At 42.5% G+C, this 26,720-nt stretch overlaps 2 protein-coding genes across 4 annotated transcripts in view; one reads left to right on the plus strand and one right to left on the minus strand.

Moving 5' to 3' along the window:
- The window catches only part of sulf1 (sulfatase 1), a 34,065-nt gene extending 27,151 nt beyond the window's left edge, over nt 1-6,914 (plus strand). The window contains exons 16-20 of one of the 3 annotated variants that reach the window (XM_030756198.1): nt 665-837; nt 1,041-1,183; nt 1,472-1,595; nt 3,078-3,111; nt 4,835-5,018. In XM_030756198.1, coding sequence (XP_030612058.1) covers nt 665-837; nt 1,041-1,183; nt 1,472-1,595; nt 3,078-3,111; nt 4,835-4,868 — 508 coding nt within the window. In that variant the 3' untranslated portion in view covers nt 4,869-5,018. Of the gene's footprint in view, nt 1-664; nt 838-1,040; nt 1,184-1,471; nt 1,596-3,077; nt 3,112-4,834 lie in introns of those variants that run through there. The other 2 variants (XM_030756196.1, XM_030756199.1) reach the window with 2 other exon arrangements.
- A 448-nt stretch (nt 6,915-7,362) lies between these two features.
- The window catches only part of slco5a1 (solute carrier organic anion transporter family member 5A1), a 34,751-nt gene continuing 15,393 nt past the window's right edge, over nt 7,363-26,720 (minus strand). The window contains exons 3-10 of the mRNA XM_030756200.1: nt 24,071-24,203; nt 23,740-23,960; nt 19,447-19,611; nt 15,228-15,426; nt 12,149-12,308; nt 11,514-11,755; nt 11,348-11,412; nt 7,363-10,387 (exon numbers count right to left, since the gene is read on the minus strand). Coding sequence (XP_030612060.1) covers nt 9,930-10,387; nt 11,348-11,412; nt 11,514-11,755; nt 12,149-12,308; nt 15,228-15,426; nt 19,447-19,611; nt 23,740-23,960; nt 24,071-24,203 — 1,643 coding nt within the window. The 3' untranslated portion in view covers nt 7,363-9,929. The remainder of the gene's footprint in view (nt 10,388-11,347; nt 11,413-11,513; nt 11,756-12,148; nt 12,309-15,227; nt 15,427-19,446; nt 19,612-23,739; nt 23,961-24,070; nt 24,204-26,720) is intronic.

The following is a 26,720-nucleotide window of genomic DNA, read 5'->3' on the forward strand; positions in this document are numbered from 1 at the left end:
GTGAAATCTGCGACTGAATGAAAATGTGCAAATAGTGTGTATCTGCATGGTGGTCCCTGCATGCCGGCTATAACGCGAATCCATCACTAAATCATCTTCATTTCGTTTGCTTTGTAGCTCACAGTTGAACACTCCATCATGTATGTGTACTGTGGTGTGTTAATGATGTTTGTGATCCTAAAATACACATGGGTTTCTAAAGAAGGCATGCCATCTATAAGTCAATAGAGTTTAACTGACAAAGCACATGTTGTCATGGTGTGTGTGAGTGTATTTGTGTGTGTCTGGAAGTGATTGAGTTGCATGGAAAGATCGAATGATCCAGCAGAGGGGAAATCAGTCCCTCAAACACTGATCAACTTGCACCAGGAAACACTGGGAACCGATTATGCCAATATAAAGCAGCTGTTTCTTGCAGTGCCTGCTGTGTGTTCAGGCTGAAGGAAGAGGGGACAGTGGCTTGAATGTCATTCCAGAGAAAAGTAGAAATACTGTAGACCTTAAACATGAAAGTAAACAGGCTGTCATAGCCTGGGATCAGTGAGGCCTTCTGGAAGTCCCCTCTGAATCTTCCATTACTGTGGTTACTGGCACCAGGGAGGGTAGAGGCTGATGTCATGTTTGCGTCACGCTTTTGTAATTCTCTCACGTTTCTCTCTGACAGGGAGGCTGGGCAGGACATAGACGGGAAGGCCCAGTTGTACAACGAGATCCGCAGAAGGAAGAAGGAAAGGAAGGAGAAGAAGCGCCAAAGGAATGGCGATGACTGCAGCCTGCCAGGCCTCACTTGCTTCTCACATAATAATGACCACTGGCAGACTGCTCCATTCTGGACACGTAGGTTTTTCAACTTCACTCTCCTCAAAAACCGTTACAAACACCTGAACTCAGCAAAAGTGATGTATGATCGTGCAGATCTGATGTCAGACGTTTGCAACATTTCCATTCCTTTAATTTTGTTCTGCAAATCATTTTGACGCCTTTGCCTGAAATGGTCAGGATTAAGGCCGACAGCAGCGACTGTGTCATTTATTTTGCAGTGGGTGCATTCTGTGCATGCACAAGCTCCAACAACAACACCTACTGGTGCCTGCGAACCATCAACGAAACCCACAACACGCTCTTCTGCGAATTCTCCACCGGCTTCCTGGAGTACTTTGACCTCAACAGTGACCCCTACCAGGTGAGTGAACATCTGTCTGCAATCAGTCAGCTGTGCTCTCCCGCTGTGTTTGTCTGCTTTGTCCCCCTCAAACCATTTTCATTGGTTCGTGCGTTATAAAACTCATCCATTAAAGCGCATGTGTTGTTTAGTAATTTTGAAGGTATTTGTGTGAGATCAGGCAATATAACAGGAAATATAACATCATGACAATTAAACAAGTTTTGTGTGTGTGTGTGTGTGTGTGTGTGTGTGTGTGTGTGTGTGTGTGTGTGTGTGTGTGTGTGTGTGTGTGTGTTGTGTTGGCAGCTTACCAATGCAGTATACGCTGTGGATCGAGAGGTACTGAACACACTCCATGCCCAGCTCATGGAGATGAGGAGTTGTCAAGGGTACAAGCAGTGCAACCCTCGCCCTAAAGGCACAGATGCAGGTAAAATAATAAATAAATAAAAAGCTATTTTAGTCTGTTTTTTTCTCCCCTGGAGTGAAGAACTGGGTTTAGTGGTAGTTGTGATGCCAATAAAGACTGAAACAGATTCTACACACAGAAGAATTAGACTGAATTATGTGCACAATAGACAGTGACATTTGAATTTGTGGTACAAAAACACTTGCAATCTGAGGGATGATATAATAATCCTAATCTGGGCATTGTAATCTCACCCTGTGTGTTTTTTGCTGGTTTGAATCTATCTCAGTCTCAGTGGTGTATGTGTGTGTGTTTGTACATATCTGCATGGTGCATGTGTTTCTGGATGATCCACTCAGTTTGCTAGAATTTCAGGTGGAGGTCAAGTAATCATCACTGAGATATGCATTCCCCTTGTTTTCTGTGTTTCCTTCACGTATACCCACACACCCACATGCACTGTGACTTCTCTTTCAGCTCAGGATCTCCCACTCTGCTGATATATATTCCCAGTTCTGAATGATTGTATTTCACCACAAAAAAAAAAAAAAAAAAAACAAGGCCAGGTTACAGTTGTGCATGCTGGCCATCTTCCCCTTTGTGAGTCACCAAGTGTTAGGGATATTATTTGGAGGACTCTGTCATCACAGCAATTTAAGCTGTCGTTTTATTTGAGCCTGTCATGCATCAGTGCTATAGGCAGCCACAATATATTTATTTTTTTTTATTACCACCACGTGGTCCAAGCATCATTAAAAGAAGACATCCCAGTGATGGAGGTGGATAATAAGTAATGTCACTATGACCTAAGCCTGTAAAGGCTGAGCTATATAGCGTTTGTGTGTGGCATGAACTGGCTGCGTTGTTTATGTCCCGAGGATAAAACTTTCATGTCTGTAATTACCAGCTGGAGAGTGGAGCGCTGGAGCGGCCAAGCTGCTCTGAGAAAACTGATTGTGTTTCAGTGCTGGCACGCTGGACTTGTCAAACCCATGCCAACACATGTCACAAAACAGCCTAAAATCTCTTACTTGCACTGGCTGCCCTTTCTCAGTTATGATGCCAGCTCTGTGAACCAATGAAATTACTGTTGTGGTTACATCAAGTGGTGTTTTAGTTGGAAAATTAGATTATTAAAATTGAACTGTGGGGTGAAATGGGTCCAGCAGAATCTATTTGTGAAGTGTGACCGTCGACATTACCTGACTGGATAACCTTGTGTACTTTTTTTTGCTTTGAAGGGGAAAACCTGTAAAGCGACCGCCTGATCAGACCACTTTATTCTGAATCTCCTCATCTCTACATCAGTCATGTGACCTTTCAAACTTTTTCCTCCATTGTCTCCTCAGTCCTCCTCCTAATCATCCGATAATTGCGTTTCTCCATAGCATATAGCAGCAGTGCATGAAGACATCTTCAGTGTGAATGATCTGTTTTTTTTTTCCCCCTCCCACATCTCCTTGAATCAAAGCATTAACAATCGACTGCTTTTATTTTTATCAGGAGGTAAAGATGGAGGAAGCTTTGAGCCACACAGGTATTCTCCAAGTTTTTGTTTCTCTTCAGTGGCTTTTTTTTTTTTCTCTTTAACACCTGCATGGGCCCAACTGCCTCATTCCCACTAATCCGTCATCCACGGAGTGCCGACGCTTGATCTGTGGCTGCATGCTGGGAACGCGCTAACAAAGCATAACAGATATATTGTTTGTTTGTTTTCATCCTGCGCACACAGTCTGTCTTTACCTTTATCTGCTGTGTATTGTCAGTTTGCAGCTACTTGAATGTGTAATCAGCTCTCTGGCACATGTTTTCTCAGCTTTGCTCAAGAGTGCAACATTTGTATCAGTTTCCCATGTTAAATATCATTTTCATGGATTTATAGGATAGCATGGCTGTTTAAATAAAAATGATCCAAAGTCCTATAGGGAGGTGCTGAATATGTGTTTACTTGAGGCCAAGCCAAGCATCAAGTGCACGTGAATGACAATGCATGAAACTGTATCATCCCCCTAATGCATCACTACACGACAGCTCAAAGGAATAGTTTGACATTTTGGGAAATAAGCTTATTTGTGCTCCTACCAAGAGGCAGATGAGAAGATTGATGCTGCTTTTTTTGTTTCAGTGATCAATACCATTTACTGCCAAGCACAAAGATTAGAAAGAGGTCAACAAAATCCTCCTGGAATCTCATCTAATTAACACACTGTGTATGTTTGTTTAGTCCACACAAAAGCAAAGGGTTAAAACATTTGGACAGATGTGAGAGCAGTATTAATCTTCTCATCAGGCAAAAAAAAAAAAAAAAAGTAGGTATAACTGCCCAAAATTTGAAACTATTCCTTTAACACATGACATTTCATACCATGCCAGCCACAGTCATCCCATTTTGTCCCGGTGTAACACGACATAGCTCTTCATATCTGCTCATGGCCATTAGCTAGCGGTAGAATGGACACTTGAGTTGCCGTGACCTCTCTGTCCAGCCACTGACCTCTGCACTTTTGACCTCTGTTTCTGGCACCTGCTTACCAGGCGGCAGCAGCATCGAAAGTGGTCAAAGAGGAGACCAAGCCTCTCCTTCCTGTGAGTCATGAAACCAATGTCAAACCATCTCCATTTCCTAGCTGCAATAGTTAGAAGAGAGCCCATCTCATGAGGAGAGCCAACCAAAAGTGTCACTGATGCTTCTTTTTCTTGCAGACATCAAACTGAGCCCAACTCTGATTTAGGCTTTTGCTGCTTTGTTTTCTTGTAGCATTCTGAATTCCTTTCTCATTTCGCTGGGAATTTGCCATTCCGTACAGAGCTCCTTCTCTTATTTTGATTCCTGAACATCTTGTTTGTGTTGACCATGTTTTTGTTTCACTGCCATTAAGTTCTTTTATTCCAGGTTGCCCGACTTTGCATTTCAGTTCAACCAAGGCCCATTTATTAACTATACCATTACATATTACCTGTACGGTTTAGTATGTTAGTGTATTATAATAGGTCATTAATTTTTTTTTTTTTAATGAATTAGAAAAAAAGCCAGCATGTGTCTGCGCTACTCATGGCTTGAGCTCAGGGTGAATACTGTGTTTTCTAGTTTATGAAATGCTACTTTTGAAAAGTGTGTGTGTTGCTTGGGCCTCAGACTCCTATATGTTGGCTGCTTTTGTGAGAGTTGGGAGCTGAGCGTGACTGCATGCTGTCTGAGTGAACCTGGAAAAAGTTCTCCGTTCTTTCTGCTCCTCACAGTCTTTCTTTTTCTTTGACAGCACACAGCCGATGTGGGAAGGACGACAAGGTTAAGCTACCCAACTTGACAGATGAGGAGGTGAACTGGCAGGGACTAGAGGATTTGTATAGCATAAACGAAAGCCTGTATGAATGTAGGCCTGACTACAGCCCCAGCCCAGAGAACTGGGCCAACTTCCAGAAGGATGTAGATAAAATGTTTGCACTGCGACACATTTTTAACAAAGTCAACCAAACCCTTACGCTTGACAACTCCACCCTGCCAGAGCTGGGCTCCGGGGCCGGGGGTGGAGGGCTTGAAATGGGCAGTGGAGAAGAGCTGGCTTCTGCCAGTGACGTCTGGCCGGGCTTAGTCACAGGGACTCGCCTCACCACCCCCATCCCCAGCAAAATGCCATCTGCACCACCCACACCGGAACAGAAACTGGAGTCTGCTTTCAATGACCTTCCTGAGAGGCTTGTAAGCAGACCTGGGGCGTCTGTTATGTCAAAATCACTGGTGACGATATCATCACCAGGTCCAAGTAGAGGCAAGGTAGTCCTTCAGAGTGATACGTGGGCGCAACTGCTTGAGGAGATTGAAGGCGAAACATTTAGCGGGAACGGACTGACAGAGCTTGAGACACGACATGACGACCTCTTACGCACTCACAACAGCCTGCAAGCCCAGCTAGAACTTGGACTGGGTCACCAAAAGGCCACCAGCCCGCAGGGTCTTAGCCATAACCTGGACCCTGAAGAAGAGGATGACATTTTCCAGGCCCAAGGCTTTCTCCCTTTTGTCTCACAGACTCTGAGGCCTAAGGTGCAAATCAGCACCACAGGGAGCCCTCCCACTACCACCACTGCTGCCACCACCGCCACACAGACTAGCACCCCACAGAGCATCAGGGTGGTGCTGAAAGCGCTGCCTCAGTCAGCTCTGCCCATCACCTTGGACTATGAGGGCAGCGGCTCTCTGCCTCAACCCTCCAGTCAGACCCTCTGAGGCAGACTCATGCTCTGGCCAGCCAGCCAATAAACTTCTGGTCACCTTAAAGACATGGTGATTAAGGAGGGCTTGCCAAGAGCAAAGGCGAGTAATGCCACATCAGTCAGTCAGAGTTGTATAATGAGTATTAAAGTTATTGTTTATTTTTTTACTGTTGCCTATGATTAGTAAACAGTGTTATATTTTTCTTCAAATATATATTTAGAAAAAGCCTTAATGCAGCTAAGCTTAAGTGTTGGGATTAAAAATGATTAATTCCACATGGATAACAACACCATTGATGTTTTTAATATATGTTTTTATGAAAAACGGTGTGAGTGGTTAAACCATCTCTGAATGGATGATGAGCATGAGTTAGGTACGCTCCATTCTTCAAACAGTTAATCCTAAACCTGCCCAGTCGCAGCACTTTTGAACTCCCCCCCCCACACACACACAATGACCCTGGTCCTCCACTGCTTTGCGGCCTTGAAATTTCTGCCCGCCGTGAACTCAGATTTCACGAAATAATTAAAAGTGGCTCGTCACATCTGGAAAAGTTACAGAATCAACATAACTTTTTGTTTTTCCCAGCGTTCTGTGATTTTTAGACAATCATGGCACAGGTTAATGGTCGGTTATGCTGCACCAGATCTGACTTCTTAGAGATTCACATTTGACTTTAAGTCAAGATTTGTTGTTTTTTTTTCCTCTCACTGATCACAAGGAAATGTTCACACAAACACCGGGGGGGGTTAGAAAGTGTGATTCTGTAACTTTTTAAAGAAATGTCACAGATTAATCGTGGGGTGTACAGACGTAGCACTTTGATAGTGCTGCGCGTGGGGAGTTTGCTTCAAATACTCCTGGAAAAGTGGTTACATTATGAAACGCTGTTACATCTTTGTCTATGTCAGTAAAGTCCTAAAAGGTGCACTGATGGCAAAATTTCAGGTCGATCTGGCTTGAAACTGAAACTGGTTTCACAAAGCCCCCTTTTCTTTGCTGCATTGGTGGCGTGTGATGGAACAACTCTGGTTTCAGGAAAACCATGACGCTGTTAAGAAATAAAACCTTTCAACCTCAAGTCTCAATGTTTGTAGTGCTGTGTAATGATTCAAGCAAGCTGTTGATTTTCTTTTCTCTTTTTTATTTAATGACAAATATCAAGTATTCAAGGCATTTGTAAACCAAGTGTTCACAAATGATAATCAGACCTCTGCTCCTGAGGAACACAAAGCAAGAAAAAGCTCAACTTTCAGAGTACAGGAAAGTCACTTTCAGTGTAAATACTGAAGAAAAGAAAAAAACATGTCAAAGCAAACCTTGCAGTCAACACAAAGTCATCTGTGCTGGTAGCAGTCCGGACATTTGAACAGCAGGACACTGAATTCCAAGTAGTATTTGTACAGAACAGCAAAATCTGACATAATGTCTGATCTGTGTGGCATTGATTCTCTAGCCTTCCCTGCAATGAGTGCAGTTTGGTTAACTTGCCTCATTGAGATGGTTTCATGTTTAACAAGTCTCGTTTTAAGGTCACAGAAGGCCTTAAGTAATATTTGTGAGATGTTACTGGTCCACCTTGCAGTGAACAGGTATTTTTTTTTTTTTTTGATCAGAACAGAGTAAGCCAATCGATGATTAGCCTTTCAGTCACGTGATCAATAATCCTACATTCAGGGGTGGCTGTGGTTCAGGCGGTAGAGCAGGTCATCTGCTAATAGGAAGGTTGGTAGTCTGATTTCCTGGCTGCTCCAATCTGCGTCCCAAGTATCCTTGGGCAGGATACTGAACCCCAAGATGCTCTCTGATGCATCCGCCGGAGTATGAATGTTAGAAAGCACTGAAGGAGAAAAACGGCGCCTGTGTGAATGGGTAAATGCAAACGTGTTGTATAAAGCGCTTTGAGTGCTCAGCTAGAGTAGAAAGGCGCTATATAAGAACTAGTCCATTTCCCATTTCCATTGCTATTTCTTTTTAGAGTGCGTGATAAATACGACACAGGGGAGGAAGCGTAGAGAATCATAAGAGATAGAAGGGCATTCTGGGAAGCATAGTTTAAACAGTGTAATTAATTTGTTCTGTTACCAGATAACATTTCAATAACCCAACTCTTTCCCCTCCATGATGGAAAATAAACTTTCCCATTTGAATAATACTGTTCAGCCACCATAGAACACGTTTTTTTTTTTTTTGTAGCTTTAAGTGTTTTTTTTTTTTTTTCTTTTTAACTACAGTCATGGATTAGTTCATAAATATGTTGCTAACTACATGTGAGCTCTATAATATGCTTCATTTGCTTTAATATTTACACAATGACAACTTTTGAATATTTTATTTGAAGTCACAGTAATATTAAAATTAAACTTGGATCTACCTACGATAATCTTTAGGCAGCAGGACACTGAATCTTGGGCAAATTTAGTCACTGCATTAGATTCAAAACTAGTGACTAAATAACTCAAACCAATCAGAATATAAAATACTTTTTTTTTTTTCATTTATTCCTTCGCACATATGGAAAAAAAAACTTAAAATTTGGTTTTCAAAAAAAAGTCACATTTGACTTTTTGAATGCACTTATATAAAGTGCATTTCTAACTTCAGAACACAACAAGGCTTCAGTGCCTCCTCGTTTCTTCTCCTGATCAAAGGAAGTGAAGTCATAGTTGACTGAAACACGAGCCCAGTGTTAAAGGAAACACGGCAGACTTCATCAAACCAGCAGGAAAAAATTTAAACATCTGACTTAATTCAATAAATATCGAAGACAGCAGATAATCGTTTCGTTCAGTGATAATCTAAACGGGGGGGCTGTGGCGATTAATCTAGAGCAGTGATCAACTTAGAAACCAGTCATTTCATAATTTCAAAGTACAGTAGGTCTGACAAACAGCAGCATTCACTGGCCTTCACGCCATCATCTCTGTCCACTAGATGGCCCCAAACGCCCAAGAACTGACTAAAGGGGTCATGGTTGCTTAACTACTATTATATTCTTGAATTACTACTATGTACATCTCATGATCAGTAGTACGGAGAAGCTATTACAATACAAAGCCAAAATGATGCATCTGTTCATCTGCTGGTTGTTGCTATAGATTCCATACAAATCATTTTACTCTGAAGACAATGTTTTTAAAAAGGGGTTAAAGTTTTGCCACGTTTAAAAAAACAAAACAAAAGATACTGTCACATCTTTGGGACATTCAGTAACTTCAGCACATGGTTAGAGAAAATGTACCATTCTCATTTCCTTTCTCACATTTGCCACCTGACAAACAACATGTTAATAACATCACGGGTAATGAAATAGAGATTTCTTGTCTACTGACTTTCTGCAGAAGTCGTTCAACACTGTACCACTGCTCTTTATCTGCTTTAAGCTACACGGTTAACTTGCAGAGGATCATCTGTGACTCAAAATCTGTGACAGCCAATCACAAAAAGCTGAACAAAAAGTGACTGGCTTTTCAGTAACTAGCATTTACCCTGGTAGCTAGCCTTGTATACTGGACTGGCTGAGGCAGCCTGAGAGGCACTGTTAAGAAAAAAGGAAGGTGAAAGGATTAGAAACCAATCTCACTGAAGACGCAGACGACAGCAGACAAGAAAACGGGTGGAAAGGCTCAAATGCACAAGAGACAGCTGATGTGCTCACAGCTTAAACTGTGGGATTATCAGAGTCCACAACAGTGTGGTGGTATGTGTGGATGAGCAGAGAAAAAGAGGTACAGATAGAGGGGGCTGTACATAGGATCTTGCATAGTACAGGTTGTGCTTTAGATGCTGTGTTGATGAGGATTCATCTGTCTGTACATAATTATAATGCCCTGCCCTTTAACAGTAGCACCATGAGATGTCTTTATAGTGTCCAAACCTGGAGGTCTGACCTTCTGTGTGGATGCCATGTGGCTGCAGCTGATGATATGCTCTGAGTAAAAGAACATCTTTCGCTCTCCAGTCATCGTAAAGGACAAGCAGCCCTTTAGGTAGTGTGGACGTACTTGTGTCTCTACCTGTATGCCCTACAGAATCTGGGGAGCCCGCCTGGTGTCTGATTGGTGTTGTAAGCAGACACTGTGTCATGCAAATGCACAAACAGGAAGGCACGTGTCACCATGAAACCCGAAGGGAGGCTCTCAGACGTGGGCAGAGCCTCGGTGGTGATGTGGCAACAAGATGGGGGGAGTTATTGCTTTAAGGGCATTGCCTGGGCAGCTGAGGCTGCTGTGCCCATGGTTAAGCAGGAGGGCAGCTGGCGGGTCGGGCCGAGGCGGGATGAACACGGGACAGGAACGAGTGCGCGCGTGGCTTTTCTGGCCTCCGGCGTGGCATATGAGCTCGCTGACGGTGCCCAGCGGAGGCAGGTGCTGACGCCAGCGCTCAGCTCGCGCCTCCTTGTGCTTGATCGAGTACCAGGTGAGGAAGATGAAGACGAAGCCGACGAACTTCAGGCTGGCTGCCAGGCCGAAGTAGACAAACCGGAACGAGGTGACGTCGTACTCCCAGCATGAGCCGTGCACGCCGCAGTCCTGCTGCCATAACATGCAGGTGGTGTCGATCACAGCACCGAAGTAGATGGGCGTCGGTATGTAGGCTGGAGGGAGAGAAAAGCTGGAGTTAAAGACTTTCAGTTTCATGCTACATATACATATAGATCAGCTGACTTTGAATATATACTATATTCTAGTGGGTTGAAGCAGATATAATATTCAATTGAGCTCTTGATCAAATTAAACTTTATTACCACTAACATACCGTACTTAATTTCCCAGACTTCAAATACACTCTAAAAATCCATTTATAGATACAGTATAATAGTAACAGAGAGAGTAACTGTACTGCAGCACCATTTTTCTACCACTTGGTGTCACTGTTTGGCTTTATGCAGATCAGAAGAGGGCAGCGCAGGTGTGTATAACGCAACTCAAGAGTTCCCATTCTTAGATTGTGTTAACTCTATAACCACAAACATGTGCAGGCTCCCATTGGCCATCTTTGCACGCATCTTGCAATAGTTTATGAAAAGTGATATGACAACTTTATGTCCACACAGCAAGGCCAGAATGATTAGATTCCGTGCAAGGGCAGCTCTTACTCACCCCGAGTACTTTTCTACACCTACGTGCACAAAGGTTCACAAAGGTACGCTACAGGCTTGCATCCCTGCGCCCTGTAAAACTCTGTGGTGTTAGTAAAGATGAATGAGACAATAAAAACTAGAGAGAGAAACGTGGATCACAAAGCAGCTGGGAAAACATCAGGTGACAGATTTGCCTCACTGCATGTTTTATGTAGTGAGGCAAAAAAAAAAAAAAGACTATTAAGCTGAAGAGGCCCCTTAAACTGTTTTGAACTGCTCAGGAAGCTGTTTGCTGTCTTAGTGGACAAAATAATTACAAATACTCACTTTTCAATAAATTAAACAATTTGTGCTTTCTTCATGGCCAAAGTAGATTCAGTGCACAGCAACAGTAAGTGATTCATCGCAACTAACAAGACAGCAAACCATACAGAAGACAGTTTTTCTGTGTAGTGTAAATAGTGAGCACCATACCAAGAGTTCGAAGCAAGACAAACTGCATCCCAAGAGCAAAGGGCCTCTCTTGTTCATCAACAGACCTGGGAAAGAAGAGAAACCACATTAGAATGGAGAAAAAAAAAAACTGAGCACCCTTCACAGAGTTGGAAAAGACCGTTAACGGGCTGAAGAGGCCCCTTACCTGAGTGTGACAATGATGGCGGAAGGCTGAGCACAGGCAGTGATGAGAGTGACAATGAAGAGGAAGATGAGGAAAGGGATGAGTGTGTTGCAGGTGCGGTCACACTTCCCCGACATCGCATAGCCATTCTCATTCAGGTACGTTTTAACAATGACCAGCTGGAGCTGATTGACCTGGCCGCCGGAGGACGGAGTGATGACCTGCCTGCTCTGCACGCAGCCACAGTCAGTATAGTTCCTGATCTGTGGGCAAAAGCAACAATGAAGGATTCCAGTTAAACTGAGTTAAATCAGAACCCAGCTCCAGACTGAATGGCACCAGCACCACAGTGCAATCAGTGATCTGGCCAAAGTATCTAAACATTTCCTTTCTTTGTGTTGTTATAACTTCCTCTGAGACATTGTCATGCACAAACTTCCTGCACTTCCAGGGCTAAATGAGGAGAATGTACAGAGAACAGGTCTTTGTATATCATTAATGATTTGTGTATCCTTCGGAAACTTCTCCAATTTCTGTTTCCACTCATAATTTACTGATTTATTTGATGCTTGTAGCAATTATGTGACACAAACACAAAAGGAACTATTAGTGTAACAAGTTTGCAATTATGTCCTCTCTCTCTATTGTGCTCTCACCCCAGTGCTGTCATTGCCCACAGTGCTGCATCCAGCCAGGCAGGGGTTGAAGTAGGTGATACCATCAGAGCCGCAGACTGGAGCGTACTCGTGGATCCTGCAGCCACAGTTCACGTTGCAGCTGCCCGTCAGGTTCCTGTGGGTCATCGTCAGGGTCGGACTGCAGAAAAAGGCGCAGATGTTAAGAACCAAGAAGAACCAGTGAGGAGGTTCCTGGTTTGAACCTGCATGTGAGTGTGAATAGTTGTCTGTCGCTCTGTGATGCACTGGCAACCTGTCCAGGGTGTAAACCTCCCCCCTTTTGCCAATCACAGCTGTGGCTGGCTCCAGCTCAGTGCGAGACCAAGTTGGAAACGTGGTGAAGAAAATGGATGAACAGAGCACAGTATGAAAAGTGTATTTTTAATCATCATAAGCTCATTTATTTTATTTATTTCAGAACTGCTATTTGTTTTTTTTCCCTCTGGCCTGACTTGGTACTTATTTCTACCTCAGGTTTTCCAGGTGAAACAATTTTTCCAACTATATTGGTTAATGCTAAAATACACAGAACAGTCTTTTTTTTCCTCTCTCTCTCATTTTTTAATTTAGAAATGTATTCTCACACGAGCGCTGTGTTAGCAAGAGCTGGAGGCGGGGGAATTGGCCATTCAATTTGCAGGAGAATTTAATAATTTCTTAAGAATTAATTCGTCTAGGTTAGTCTGAGTCCAATCTCTTTTTGCAAGCATGAGCCCGCGGGAGGAGCAGCAAGTCACTTAGCTCCGGTGAAATTGAAAACAAATTTATGGCCCTATATGCTGTATTTTAAACCACATTCTGTACTGCAAAGTGAATTAAACTTGTCCCCACTCTCCTTCACACCATGCCATCAAATTTTTGTTTCAGTGGGGGTGTGTGTGTCAAAAAACAAACTGAAATCTTGTGTCTTATTTGCAAAGTAAAAATAGTTTGTAACTGCAATTCAACAGTGAAAGAGTGCATTATTCAGGAGGCTGCTGATCTTCCTGACAATCTTTCCAGTTGTCTCTATATTAATCCTCCCTGCAATGAAGTTCGATCTAGCCGTGTGTAATGTGTGATGATAGAAGGACAGAAATGAGGGGGCTGAGGAAGTGACACCTCCACTGGCTCTTTAGGCAGTGTGGGAACAGTTGCTCTAAGCCAGACAGGACTTTGGCTTCATCTAAGCCAGGAGCAGTGAAGCGAGTCCTGGGTTTTCTCTGGGAAGCTTCACTCTGAGCCCTGCGGAACAGACGGGGACAGGCCCAAACAACACAGCAGTCAGGAGTGACACTCGCAAGCACGCACGGCCAACACTGCTGGGACCTTTCTCTCTGATTATTTTTGACATAATGTATAATAGTGGGTTGCCCTGGTTGCCAGTATTTCTTTTCATTACATAAAATTCACCAAACAGAAATAAAAATATTTTCTCTTCCCTCTTAAATCAGTGGACCATCATTTTTCACAGGACCAGAAAGTCCAGCCTCATCTTTATTAGCTGTCACTGGCATGCCACATTTGGGCTCGCCCTGACATAACAGTGTCACATTCCAGACAGTGAGTGTGTGTGTGTGTGTGTATTTGCATAAATGTTCTCCAAAAAAAAAAATAGGCCCTCCTGGAGTTGCAGGCTCGCTACAGTGATTGCACATGCCCTTTTCCAGACTAAACCCTGGCCTTTAATGAACCCTGCAAATGTTGCATCACTGTGCACAGGCTGCGCTGCATGAAAAACCCAAACACAGAGCCATGAGAGTGAGTGGCTTAATCAGCTTTAACGCTTGCAGACAGTGACTAGGGAGAAAAAAAAAAGACGACAAACCAACCTGTGAGGTTAGAAGGCTTATCAGGAACAAAGGTCTTGCGACCTGAGGAAAGCAGATCTGTAGCTTTTAATTAAGAGAGCCAGCCAAACACATACTCATGCAACACTTTAGCAGGCATTTAAGGATATTACATAACTTGACATGCCTCTTGGCTCTGTCCCTTTTTTGTGAGATAGTCCTCAGTCTGTCAGCAGAGGGAGAGCCACGTCTAGACCAGCGTGAGCGTGCAGACACAAAGGGCAGGCTTAGGCTAAATATTTCTCGTGTGGGTACTACCCGCAACTAGAGACCACCGCTGCTAATAATGAGGAGTTCCGCTGGCTCACATGGTCTTGTTGACCCCTCTACAAACACAGGCTCAAACAAAGACTACAGTTATCAGTCAGTCAGCTCCAGAACTTTAAAGGGCAACGGTTTACTGGCAGTGTGGCAAATAATCACCTTGATTAACTTCGTTATGAGAAAAAGAAATTTGACAGAGGTTAAGCACTCTTATGTGTATTTACTGGGGTTCTAATGGGTAAAAATGCATTTTAAAAAACTATCTGTAATTATCTTTATCTATTAATAGATGCTTGCACACGCAACAAATTAATATTTCGCTGATAGTTTGAAGAACGAGAACGATGGCAGCAAACAGTATTGGGGGGGGGGGGGGGGGTTATTACAGTTTGCAGGGTCTTCTGCATCATTTAAGGTCACTGTGTGGATGGTGCCTCCGCACGTCTATGTGAGCGCGCTCACAGCTGAATGTGTCAACAGACATGTGCTCCATATTTCTGCCCCCGGGGCTGACACGTCGAATGACTGCTTGTTAACTCTGCAGCCGGCTGCTGATGTGCTGTCGAGCAGCAGCTTCAGAAATAGAGGTGGTAAAGCGAGTCACTGCAGCAGATGCCACTGTTGCTAATTAATCATTCGCACTCCCAGCACCACACCACAACACGAGGATGATGGGAACGCTGACAGCATCCCTGCCCACACCCTTTCTCAGATACATCGCATGTACAGTCTAAGGTAGTATACTGTCTCTGCAAGGCCACATTTTAAATGATTGTGTGTTTATCGTCAGGCTTGCAAAGCAAAAATGAAAACTTGAAAGATCAGACTGAAAAGCATCCCTCCAGTGCACCCATTTTGCACCTAATGCATCCTCTTAAATAATGGTTAGATAGTAATTTTAATGAAAACCAATGTTAGGTGTCTTTACAATTCCTTTCCAATCATTTCTGTTCATTTGTCCTTACCCAGTTGTGTAGGGTATGTTGATGCCTCCTAGATTGATGCTCTCGCAGCCCACAATGAAGAGAGTGGAAAAGCACAGAAGAGACACCCCGCTGCAGATCATGGCCAGCTTGGCTGACTCTCTTGCACCGAGCTTCAACTTCTTGATGATGTAGCCCCCCAGCACGATTCCCACCCCGGCACTGGGTACGATGATAACACCTGTGAGAGAGCATGGCAAGATGGAGAGAGAAGCTTTAGCCAGGCACACCGACATGAATGCCACGCGAGCTTGTTACACTGTTATATGAGAGGGATTTGTTTGCGAGTTCTGTCAAAAATGGTTGCTCAAGGTCACTGCCCCCATTTAACCAAGAATAAATTACTTCAAAGAAAGAAAGAGACCAGAATAGGTTTGTGGCATCAATGTGACAAGGCCATGCTGTGAGTTACCCGTGAGTCATTTCAGGCTGCAGCACGTGCTCTCAGTCTGCTAGAGCCAGTCAAAGTGACAGCGAGAAGAGAGGCAATACTTGCCGCTAGCAGGAGAGGCCGAACGGCAAGTGACCTCGCGCTGGAGTTAGGGCTCAGGGTGGGTGCACATAACAGCCCTCGAGCCCGGCCACACATGCTCACAGCCAGGTAATGAGCAAGACAGGGTCAGTCAGCGAAGGTGGAGGGTTGTCAAAGACAAGAGGATTAGCAGAGAAATGATAAGAGTCCTCAGAAATGTCACATGGCTTCTCCCTGTATCCATGGTTTTGTGTGTGTGTGTGTGTGTGTGTGTGTGTGTGTGTGTGTGTGTGTGTGTGTGTGTGTGTGTGTGTGTGTGTGTGTGTGTGTGTGTTTGTGTGTGAGTGAGAGAGAGAACAAAAGTCAAAGTATCTCTGAGCATGCTCAGTGAGAACTAGGCAGGAGACACCTGTTTAATATAATCCTTTAAGTGTATGTTTCTGTGCTGAAACCATGTGCTGTCTGACAGGCTAAACATTTACACAGGAAAAATCAGACGGGACATCCACCCACACACTATTATCCGTTTAAAAGGCTACATGAATGATTTACACATATTCTTGCAGCTATTAACACGAGAGGTTATGTGCATGCTAAATGTGTGTATGCCGCTGGCGATATACAAGAAGTGCTAAAGCTAAATGAGAGTCGACTGCAGTTTGTGCAGAGACGAGCATGAAAGCGTTAACAGTACAAGGAAAACACTGCGAATGGAAAGGACATTCTTTTAAGGAACACAACGAGAAAAACTTAAGTGGAAAAAAGTCAGAGGAACAAACAAAAAGCACAGCAGCGGGGGGGAGGTCTGCAGCTGAGAGGGGCGCGTGTGATGTTGCAGTTCTATTTCTGTGGCAACATCTAATGAACGCGTAGCTGTGGCAGCTCTTTAAACGGGCATGATACCGATTCAACAAGGTGGTAATTAATGTGATTTCGCTTTAGTTCTATTTGATGTCTGTGGGACTATTTTGCTATCATTAAATGCAGCGCTAGATCACTTTAGACAAAGCTGAGTCATCTTTATTTAAATACAGCACTGTGCAAAAGTCTCTTTAATTTTTAAAGTGGTTTTGAGCAATAGTTATGTTTGTTAAGCCACTTAACACTGACTTATGAATGACTGAAGCATGAACACATAACAGACAACAAAGAACCCATTTTAAATTGTATCTTTGGGCAGCAGCCTTTTACAAAGACACATGCTTTGTTTCCATTTCTTTAGTTTAATCTATTTTGTACCAACAAGGTGAGTCCCAAAGAGCAGAGCAGAACAGAAATCTTGTCATATCTCGTCATGGTGTGTTGTCTGTCCTTAAAGAATCTGAGGAAATTGGGCAAGTAGTGGACAAAAGAAGTAGTGGCAGGCCTAAAAACTCTACAGCAGACAAATTGTATCTGAAAGTCATGCGCTTAAGAAGCAGGAGAAATCCAGCAAAGACCTGAAACAGGACCTGACAGATGCATCTGGCCCTTCAGTTGATCCATCTACTGTTCACTGAAGCCTCATCAGAAATGATCTCAGTGGCTGTCACAAAGCCATTCTTAAGGAAGGGAAACAGTGAGAAAAGGCTGAGGTACGCCAAATTATAGAAGAACTGGACTAAAAATCAGTGGCAACAGGTCAGATAAACTGATGAATCCAAATTTGAAATTTTTGGTTCAAATTGTTGTCTATGTACAGAGACACGTACAACAGTGAGTGTCTACAGCCATCTGTAAAATACAGTAGAAGATTTGTCATGGTTTGGGGCTGCATTTCATACAGTGGTGTTGGAGAGCTCGTCAAAATTGTTACACTTAAGGATGTAGAAATGTACCATCAGATTTTGATCCACCATGCAATACTATCTGGAAAGCATCTGATCTGAAGCAGTGTGGGATCATCTTGACAGAGAAGGCAGCCAAACAAAGAAGAGCTTTGAATGTCCTTCAAGAAGCCTGGAGAACTATTCCTGAAGACTACTGAAAAAAATGACAAGATCCTGACCTAAGAGAGTTCAGGCTGTGTTGAAGAATAAAGGTCATAACAAATATTGACTTTCAAGCTCATTAGAATTGTACAAAAACTGTTTTGGCCTTATATACTGTATTTCCATGAATTAACATTTCAATAAATCGCTGTACTTTTTAAAAATTTTCCTAGAAAATGATAAAGAAAAAAAAAAAAAGGGGTGACTCAGATTTTTGCACAGTAGTACACCTTTATTTGGCCCTGTCAGCCATTGTGGAAGGATGGATTGGCTAACCACTCCTTCTGTTTATAGTTAATAGAGCATTAATAATGCTTTAATTAATAACATTGCTTCTTGACTTCATCTTTCCCCAGAGAAGACTAACTGAACAAAAGCAGCACAGCAAATTCTTCAGATTCAGTCTATTAACAGATTAGATACCACTGAAAGAGACAGCGCTAGATTAAACAACGGTCAGTTCTCCACTACTGCTTAACATTTAGTTGATGGGTTACTACATCAGTAAACAGTGTGCTATTATTGAAATGTTGCCAACATTAGGCAATAAAAAGCTACTGGTCATACCCATGCAGACAAATGATGCACTCACTCAAACAACGAGCCCAGCTTCTCATCTTGAGTTTCTTCTCCTTTTAATTTCTTTGAACGCTCCACTGTGTTCATTAGCTAGTTGCTAATGTGATCTGTCTGCTGATGCTTGCAGCATACAGAGGATCTATCAGAGCTTTTTCACTGAAACAATTCACTTACTGTATCCAGAGTAAACCAAAACAAAGAAACAAACAAAAAAAAAAAGTCAAATGAGAGAAGAAATGAGCTGAAACTGCTAAAATGGTTGCTTTTTTTCTTTTTTGATTAGCAAACGTCCACTGCATGTCAAATAGCTAATATAATAATATTCTCTTAATGCCAATCTGAATCTTGAACATCAGCTTTCATTGAGTGAAAAAGAATTACTTTAAACTTCTAAAAATACTGTTGTTCCTACATTCTTAAGATCACAAATGATCCCTCAGTGAATTGTAGTTGGTCAGCTCAGCTGACTGGTTGAGGGAGCACTATGCTCCAATCAATGGGAGGCCCCTCTCCTCCACCTTGCCTCCAACCATCATCACATCCTGGCAGCTTGGCATCATTTGGGTAGTCATGGCAACTGTACCACCCATTTGCCCTTACCCCTTGTATCCTGGCAACAGGCAGATGAGAAGAGGCAATGGTATTGTGTGTGTGTATGTGTGTGTGCGTCTAAAAACGACCATATGTTGGCCAGGAAAATTCTTGGACTCACACACACAAATACTCGCATCTTTATGACTTCAAAGAAGTTTTTAATCATGAGTTAGCACAGTCATCCTGATACCAGATTAGTTGTGTATTAACACCCCTGGCTCAGCCATGACTGAAGGATTAGACCGGTTCTTTGTGAACCCTACGTATGGAGCGCACAAACCGCGGGCAGGGCAGAGGGTCGTGTGTTTGTGTGTCCTGCAGAGACTTGTGTGTTCCAGTCACGGGATGAAATGGAAGATTATCACCAAACGATATCCAGCAGGACTCCAAAAGTCGTAGTGATGTGTGGATGTGGAGAGGCGAGAACAAATGTGAGCTTAAATGGGTACAGACTGAATCGACTGCCATTTGCTGATTGTAGACAAACAAAACCAACAAGAAGAGGACTGATAAAATGAGCTATCTGCCACAGCTCTTTAACTGGCAGCTGGTACCAACACCTAAGAGAAAAGAAAGAAACACTCACCTGTGTATATGCTAGCATTGGAGGCAGGGATACCAAACTGTGACTCAATAAACTTGGGAATGAAGGTTATGAAGGCGGTGACAATGGCACACTCTGCTGTGTAGGACAGGCTGACGAACAGGAAGGTCATGTTGCTGAGGATCCTCAGCGCTGCCTTGGGAAGGTCTGAGGAGCGACACAAGATAAGACAGAGCAGCTCGTTACTGTCGTGTTGTAATTAAAACGCAATCAATCTCCTAATTTGGCTCCCAGTCCCTCCTACACACTCTACGCTCAGCGGAACAATCAGAAGAATCATTACAGGAAAGATGTGATTGAGAAAAGCCAAAATAAGCTGCATTTGTAACCAAAACAAGCCTTAAGTAAGAGTAGCCTTAGGTAATGTAAACACCACTTATAAATGTCTATGAAACTCACTCAAATGTTGTTCAATACAAAGATGCACTCAGCCTCATCTCATTAGTGTGGATAATTATTGTTGCTTTATGTGAGACTGCAGAAGCAAAAGACAGTAAACAAACACGCAGATGTTCAATGATTTCTGAGTAAAAGATTTTCTTTTTATTAATGAGCACAATCTAAACATTCACGCAACCTTTTTAATTACCTCCTTTCATCTGTAGTTGTGCCCAGATATTCAAGAATTTCATAAAGCCACAAGCCAGTTTGCCGTACAGTGCAAACATGTGGATCATGTGTATCAGGGCTGCATGCCCAAAACAAACCAAGATCTACAGCCTGAATCCTGTCATCCTTGGTTTACATGTCAAGGGCACACATGCCCTTTTATGTCTACTTGAGGGCAAAAACACCCCTTCACTTTGTCACACAATAGTCATGTAGTCTAACTGCAAGTGTAACACTGTTACCGGGCAGAACTGAACTCCTTGTGCTTCCTCTGCAGTCCAGTACTTTGATCACACTGGCTGAGAAAGAGCAGCAAAGAAAAGTGGCAGCAAGTGTTTTTATTGATTCCCAAAGATAAATATCTTGCGCCAATAAAATAAATAAAGAAATAAATTCCTGTACAAATTGGAGCACACAGGGATTCAGTTACTCACAGGCAAGCAAGCAGGGCAGATGGTTGCTGTCAAGACAGCACAAAAGTGGGGCTTCCATTTGAACCAATCATCAACACCCTTCTGTTCATAAATTCCACAAGATTTCAGCTAATAGCATTTAATAGTCCTAGGAAATTTAAAAAAAAAATACCTATTTTTAAGACAAAAATGCATCTCTGCATATATCTTATATCCAGGGGTTAAAGTGGGCCAGAATGATCTGGAATGATCTAACAGGGAGAAAAAAAAAGTACAACACCAAGAGATGGAGAAAGATGTAAGAGGTACAAGGTCACTGGTGCATCTCAACAAGGATAAGGTATATGATTTCAGGAGCAGTTTGACAGAATGAGGATCTCCACAGTCCACAGAGACCTCAGATTCAAGCTCCTGCTTCTCTAGCTACTACTCATGTAGTTTGAATGTTCTATGTCCCGTGGACCATCCAGAATATGCTGCAGGATCTAGATCTCCAAAGTCACCTTGAGCTGGAGCAAATCACTGTTTCCTTTGACGATGACAATAATAAAGAAAAGCATTAGACTGAATTAAAAAAAACAAAACAAAAAGGAACTAAAAAGATTCATGTTTACTGTTCAAAATGTGAACAGAAAAAAAAGCTAAAGACAGGATATGAAAGAAAAAGCCTCCCTTTGCTTTTTTACCATTCAGTGGAAGCACAAGGTCAGAAAAATGTCTCTTTAAAAAATAATTATCACCAACTTTAAGAGGTGAAGTCACAAATATGTCCAGAAAGCTTTTTTTATTCAAATGAATATGAACTTTGGGGCTTCTTCCAATAAAAAATGATTTCATTATTTGTTTATAATCACAGTCTTATATTTTAATGATTAAAATCTCTACAGTCTCTTTCTCAGCCTCCATATGAGTGTGACGAGTGTGTGCGGTCCCATCAGTCAGATCTGGGCAGCTGGGGACGGCTCACCTTACCACTGCACAACTGGCATCTCCAGTCTCGTCCTGTGCGTGTGTGTGTGTGTGTACGTGTGTGTGTGCGTGCATGCGTGTCCGTCATGGGTCTTTAAACCCCGGCTGAGAACAAACAAAGGCTTTACAGTCATACGGCTATCATGAGGGCTGCTTCTGACTCGTACGCTTTAAAAGTAAATGCCACAAAGCAAAGCAGGAACAAAAGAAAGGGCAGGAAGAACGTGATGTTATTATCACCTTTTATTAAAGAGGTTATTAGGAAGCTGGCCAGTGTGACTGGGTGACATGGTGCCTTGATTTGAGAATAGCACTCTCAGTACTAATTCATCTGATCTTGTTGTAGGCAGGGAAATATTAGCAGCATCTGTCAGCATTATCCCAGATCAAAGGTAGGAATCAGAAAGTGATGCTAATTATTTCATTCCTGGAAGGCGTGCTGAAACGTTGTCTGCAGGGGGACAGATGGAGAAGTCCTGCTGGCATCTGCAGCAGCTGCTCTCTTAATCAGACAGACCACTGGCTCGCAATAGTTGCCACACTTGCTTTTCTTTTAGAATTTATTTGATGACACCGTCAAATAGTGTCATCCATCTTTTTTTCTTTTCTTTTTTCTAGGTCAGTTTTATAATAGTCGGTCAAGCCAAGAAGTGGATCAGCTATAATCTAAGCCCGTGACTCCTGCACAAAGATCTGAGGGCCCCAGATCAGTTGATTTGACTTTTCATGTTTATATTATTAATAGGATTGGAGCTACAACGGTACAGTACCGTTCTAAAGAACAGTATTTGTTCTCTGGAAAATGTTTTATCCTGTGAGAGGAATAAATGCCAGCTGAAATACCTGTGTCTGTATTTCTCACCCTGTCAGGTAATAAATCACATATTGAAACATGGCTGTAATACACAGTACGTCTCAGCAGTTGTTTATCCATACTGCCAACATTTCCATGGGGAATTGCATTCACACAGCAGTAGGCCAAGGTATGGAATTTTCCATAATCAAAAGTTTGTCCCTCTGATGTGCAAAAAAAATTCAGTGTTGGCATTTTTAAGTGTTCGCTTATAATGTGAAAGGCAAAAAATATAATAATAATAAACTGCTGGTAAAAAAAAAAAACGCTACTTCACTGCAGCATATCTTTCACAGAAAGTGCTGAATTGGGGCTATAGACAAACAAGCACACCTCAATTGAAGGACATGCACAGTACTGAAATACATTCCCGATCCAAACACTGAACCTCCCGAGTCTGCGAAATTGGCCACAGTTTGCACAACAGCCCAAAACATTCTGCTGAGACAAATAAAACAGCAGGAGAGCTAGCTGTGGGCCCACGAAGCTATAATGCATTCATCATCATTACAGCGTCTGCCTCTCAGACAAAATCACGACTGCTCCGATGGACACATAGGGATTCTTTTATAAGTGTGCAAAAATCCCAAATGCATGTTCAAATTCACAGATGCGATTTTCACACATACTAAACTGCGCGAGAGCAAACGTGCACTCCTCTGCAGCTCAGTCTGTCTCCTCCTGTGTGTGGAAATGTGACTGAGCTCCCTCGAGAGCTCATTTAAAAGAGAGAGAGAGAGAGAGCTGTCTGACTGAGAGCACAAATTACACAAGAAATAACTGGGAAACACTAGAGCAGGCCTCGACTAGAAGCTCTTCCAGGGAAAGCCGGGAGATTCCTGCTGCATCTGGCTCAGAGATGACATAAACTAGAACTACCACTTTGTAGCTGGAAGCCTCCAGCAACCAGTCGAGCTGCAGTTTGCAGTCACGCCTGTCTAGACTGATATGAGATTTGTAGTGAAGAATGAATTCATTAAGCGGGAACCCAAAAAGTTGTTGTTTGCTTTTTGCTGTGCGCTTTATTTAGCAGAGCATGCATTTCAAATGTTGCTCGATCACGCTCATTTAATAGTGGGAAGCCAAAATTGTGATTGAGATTAAAATTCAATTAATTGTGCAGCCCTTCTGTCCCGTATGTGACCTTTAGCCATGTTTACTGTTTATTCACTAAAGTTAATAGAACCTAATGTCCACCAACACTTCTAAGGTTTACTGCTTCATTAGGCATCTGGGTAGATACGCTCTTTGATCACTAATCAATAGCATCTTTAAAGGAGAGCTCAGTGAACCTTACACTACTGGATAAAATGACTAATCCCAGTCATCGATTGGATTAAAGGCTGTTTACACATCAATAGCTCATGGTAACTAGAGATCCATCTATATGGAATACCTAGCGTAATAAAAATAGTATTGTCTGTTCCTCACCTTTAATATCCTTTCCAAAGCCCATGGAGGAGGAAACATTTTGGCCTTTGCTATTGGACTTTTCCTTCATCACATCATCATCACTGGACACGTCACCCGGTGAGCCGATCTTCTTCTTCTTCTTCCTCTTTTTGTGGCGTGGCGGCAGCTTTTTAGGGAAGGCAAACATGGGGAAGATGACCAGAAGCATCGCTATGGCACACAAGAGAAAGCCACTCCACCTAAAAGGAAAAGAAAAAAAAAAAAACAGCAAAATTGTTGATAACTGAGAAAATGGTTGATCATACTATTAAAAAAAAAACAGGCACATGGAGACGGGCTGCATATTTACCAGTTGCCAACAAAACGGGGGTCATTCTGGTCGATGTTGACAACAGTCTTGGGGTCAACATAAAAGCCGATAAGGACGCCTCCAAGTAGGTAGCCAGCTGCAGGTCCCAGGGCTCCCATCACATACATGATGGCTAGAAGAGGCACAGACCGAACAGTCAAAAGTCTGCATAACAAACACTTTGCAGTCGTCTTTAAATGTTATCAGTGATTAGTAAGGTTTGATGAGTGTGAAGCCTGCAGACAGGAAGACAGCAAAGCCTACAAATGTCCACATCAATACTTAATGACTGAGTGTTCCCAGTGACTGACTGCACCAGACCTGGAAGAGCTGTTCATTTCCTCCAATTCCTCATTCACTATATTCGTAACACCTGCACTGAGATCAGTGGGAACTCTCCACCACCCTTCAGGTAATTTCTCACAGCTCATGAAGCCTCTTTAAAAACCGATCTGAGATTTCCGGAGGTCTCACAATGACCTGTAGCTCTGACACGCCAGCAGACCTTGTGTGGTTGAAACATTAACTCTCCAGAGTCTAAGACCATCACTTAGAGAGCCAATCATGCTCCGTCACTTTGCTTCAGGACGTGGAAAACTCATTAAAGTTAGATAACCTTAGTTGGACAAGTGGAAAAACCTCCTGCAGACATCCAGCAAACATTTACTACTCAGTATGAGGGGGCAAAACTTTCTATAATTACACCTGGAACATTGGCACTAGCTGGGCATGTGGGTGCGCATGTGAGAGAATGCACGTGACAGACTGATTAGCACTTAATAATTACTGTGTGTGTGTGTGTGTGTGTGTGTGTGTGTAATTGAAAATGTTTCTGTGAATGACAAAATGTGTACTCACATGCAGGCTTTGCAGTTAAAGATCAAAATAGCTACAAGCCATATGCTTCTGTTGCTCCTCTCCCACACACACACACACACACACCCCTACCAAAATGCTCCTGTCTGTTGTTTCCCTGAAGTGTATGTTCACACATGCTGGTGTGTGAGACAGAGCCTGTGTTTAGCAGGAGAGGCAGCAGGTGTGCCCCGTGTCCACACCAGCATCCAAAATATCAAATCTCCTGAGACCAAATGAATGCATCTTCTCAGCTAGATTACACACACACACACACACATGCACGCACACACATTATCCACCATGTAAGTTTGGTTTTGTCAGAATGGAAACTCAAACACCATTTCATCTCAGTCTGTTTAACCAAATGTTTCAGCTGCCGTGCCAGCATTTGCATATAGCACCTTCATATTTTCATCCAAGCACTTTGGGTGTTATTGGGCATCATTTCCTGAGTGGATTTGGCCAGAAATATAGCAAAAACATATTTCTGAAGCCCAAATCCTTATCAAAACTTAATTAAATCAAGGCTCCCTTGAACAAAAGTACTGAGGAAAATATTGCTCAAAGGCCTTCAACAAATTCTCTTGCCAATCTAAAGCACATATACACTAACAGTAACACAAAAGCACAAAATGTAAGACATCAACTGTCCAGGCTCCAAAGACTCTTTGATAGAAGGTTTTATATAATTATATATTTTTTTAAAATGTAACACATTAACTATACACATCTGGAAACACACATAAAACATGTATTAGAACATAAAACCACATGTGTGAGCCTGGAGATCTGTTAAGCTTCATTCCAATAAAAATCCTCCCATATCACATTTGATCTTTTTAACTCCTTTCACTTTGCTGTTTCTCATATCCTGCTGGCTGGAGAGTCGATTCACTGCTGCACGAGGTAACGGGATATTAGCACCCAGAGACAATAAACAATTAATTACAGTTGGCAAGAACAATAGGAGGGCTTATCACATTTTGTCCATCTTGAAATTAAAAATGTCTCACAAAACCTAAAGCTGTTTCCACACATGAATTCTGGGAAATGCAGTTTAAATCACTGAGTGAATGTGTTGGTCAACATTATTTTAACTATTGCAGGATGGGCTGCAGATTCAAATTTGCTGCCCCCATCACAGCCTGATCGATTTATCGGTGGATCACCATTACCGGCCAACATTAGCTATTTGCCAGTCGATTGGTATCAGCATAATGAGTAAATAAATAACTACACATAACAAATGTTAAGGAACTCTGTTTACTTCTTGTCTGAAATAAATAAATAAATAAATATATATATCAGATTTTTAAAGTGAAACTATCCATTTCAGTGTCAGTCTTTTAAGTGCGACTCTTGCAACTAGCATTAACTAAGTAAAGTTTTCTGTCAAATGTCCAAAAATGCAGCAAAGTAAATCAGCAAATCTGTTATTTGACAAGCTGTTTATAAAAGTATCCAAAAGTATATAAAAGTAGAACTAAATGACTAGTTAAGGTGGCTATTTTTGGAGAGGACTGCAACAGATAAATCTCTCAGAGATTCCAGTTGCCCCAAATATAACACAACACAGTTTAAGCATATTCTGGCTTGAGTCACAAATACACCAGGTGCATCCAACCAGCGTGTTGTCATGCAAAGGTTAACCACCAAGAATGGTCCTTTGATTGCCCTCCAAACTCCATCCTCCTCATTCGTGGGGGGCCCAGCCAGGATGGCCATATTTTATCCCTTTTGGGAGATTGCGCAAGTCTGTCCTGCTACTCCATCCATCACTTTAACAGTGTTG

This window comes from Archocentrus centrarchus, chromosome 20 (genome assembly GCF_007364275.1).
Source record: "Archocentrus centrarchus isolate MPI-CPG fArcCen1 chromosome 20, fArcCen1, whole genome shotgun sequence".
In the NCBI taxonomy this organism is placed as follows: domain Eukaryota; kingdom Metazoa; phylum Chordata; class Actinopteri; order Cichliformes; family Cichlidae; genus Archocentrus; species Archocentrus centrarchus.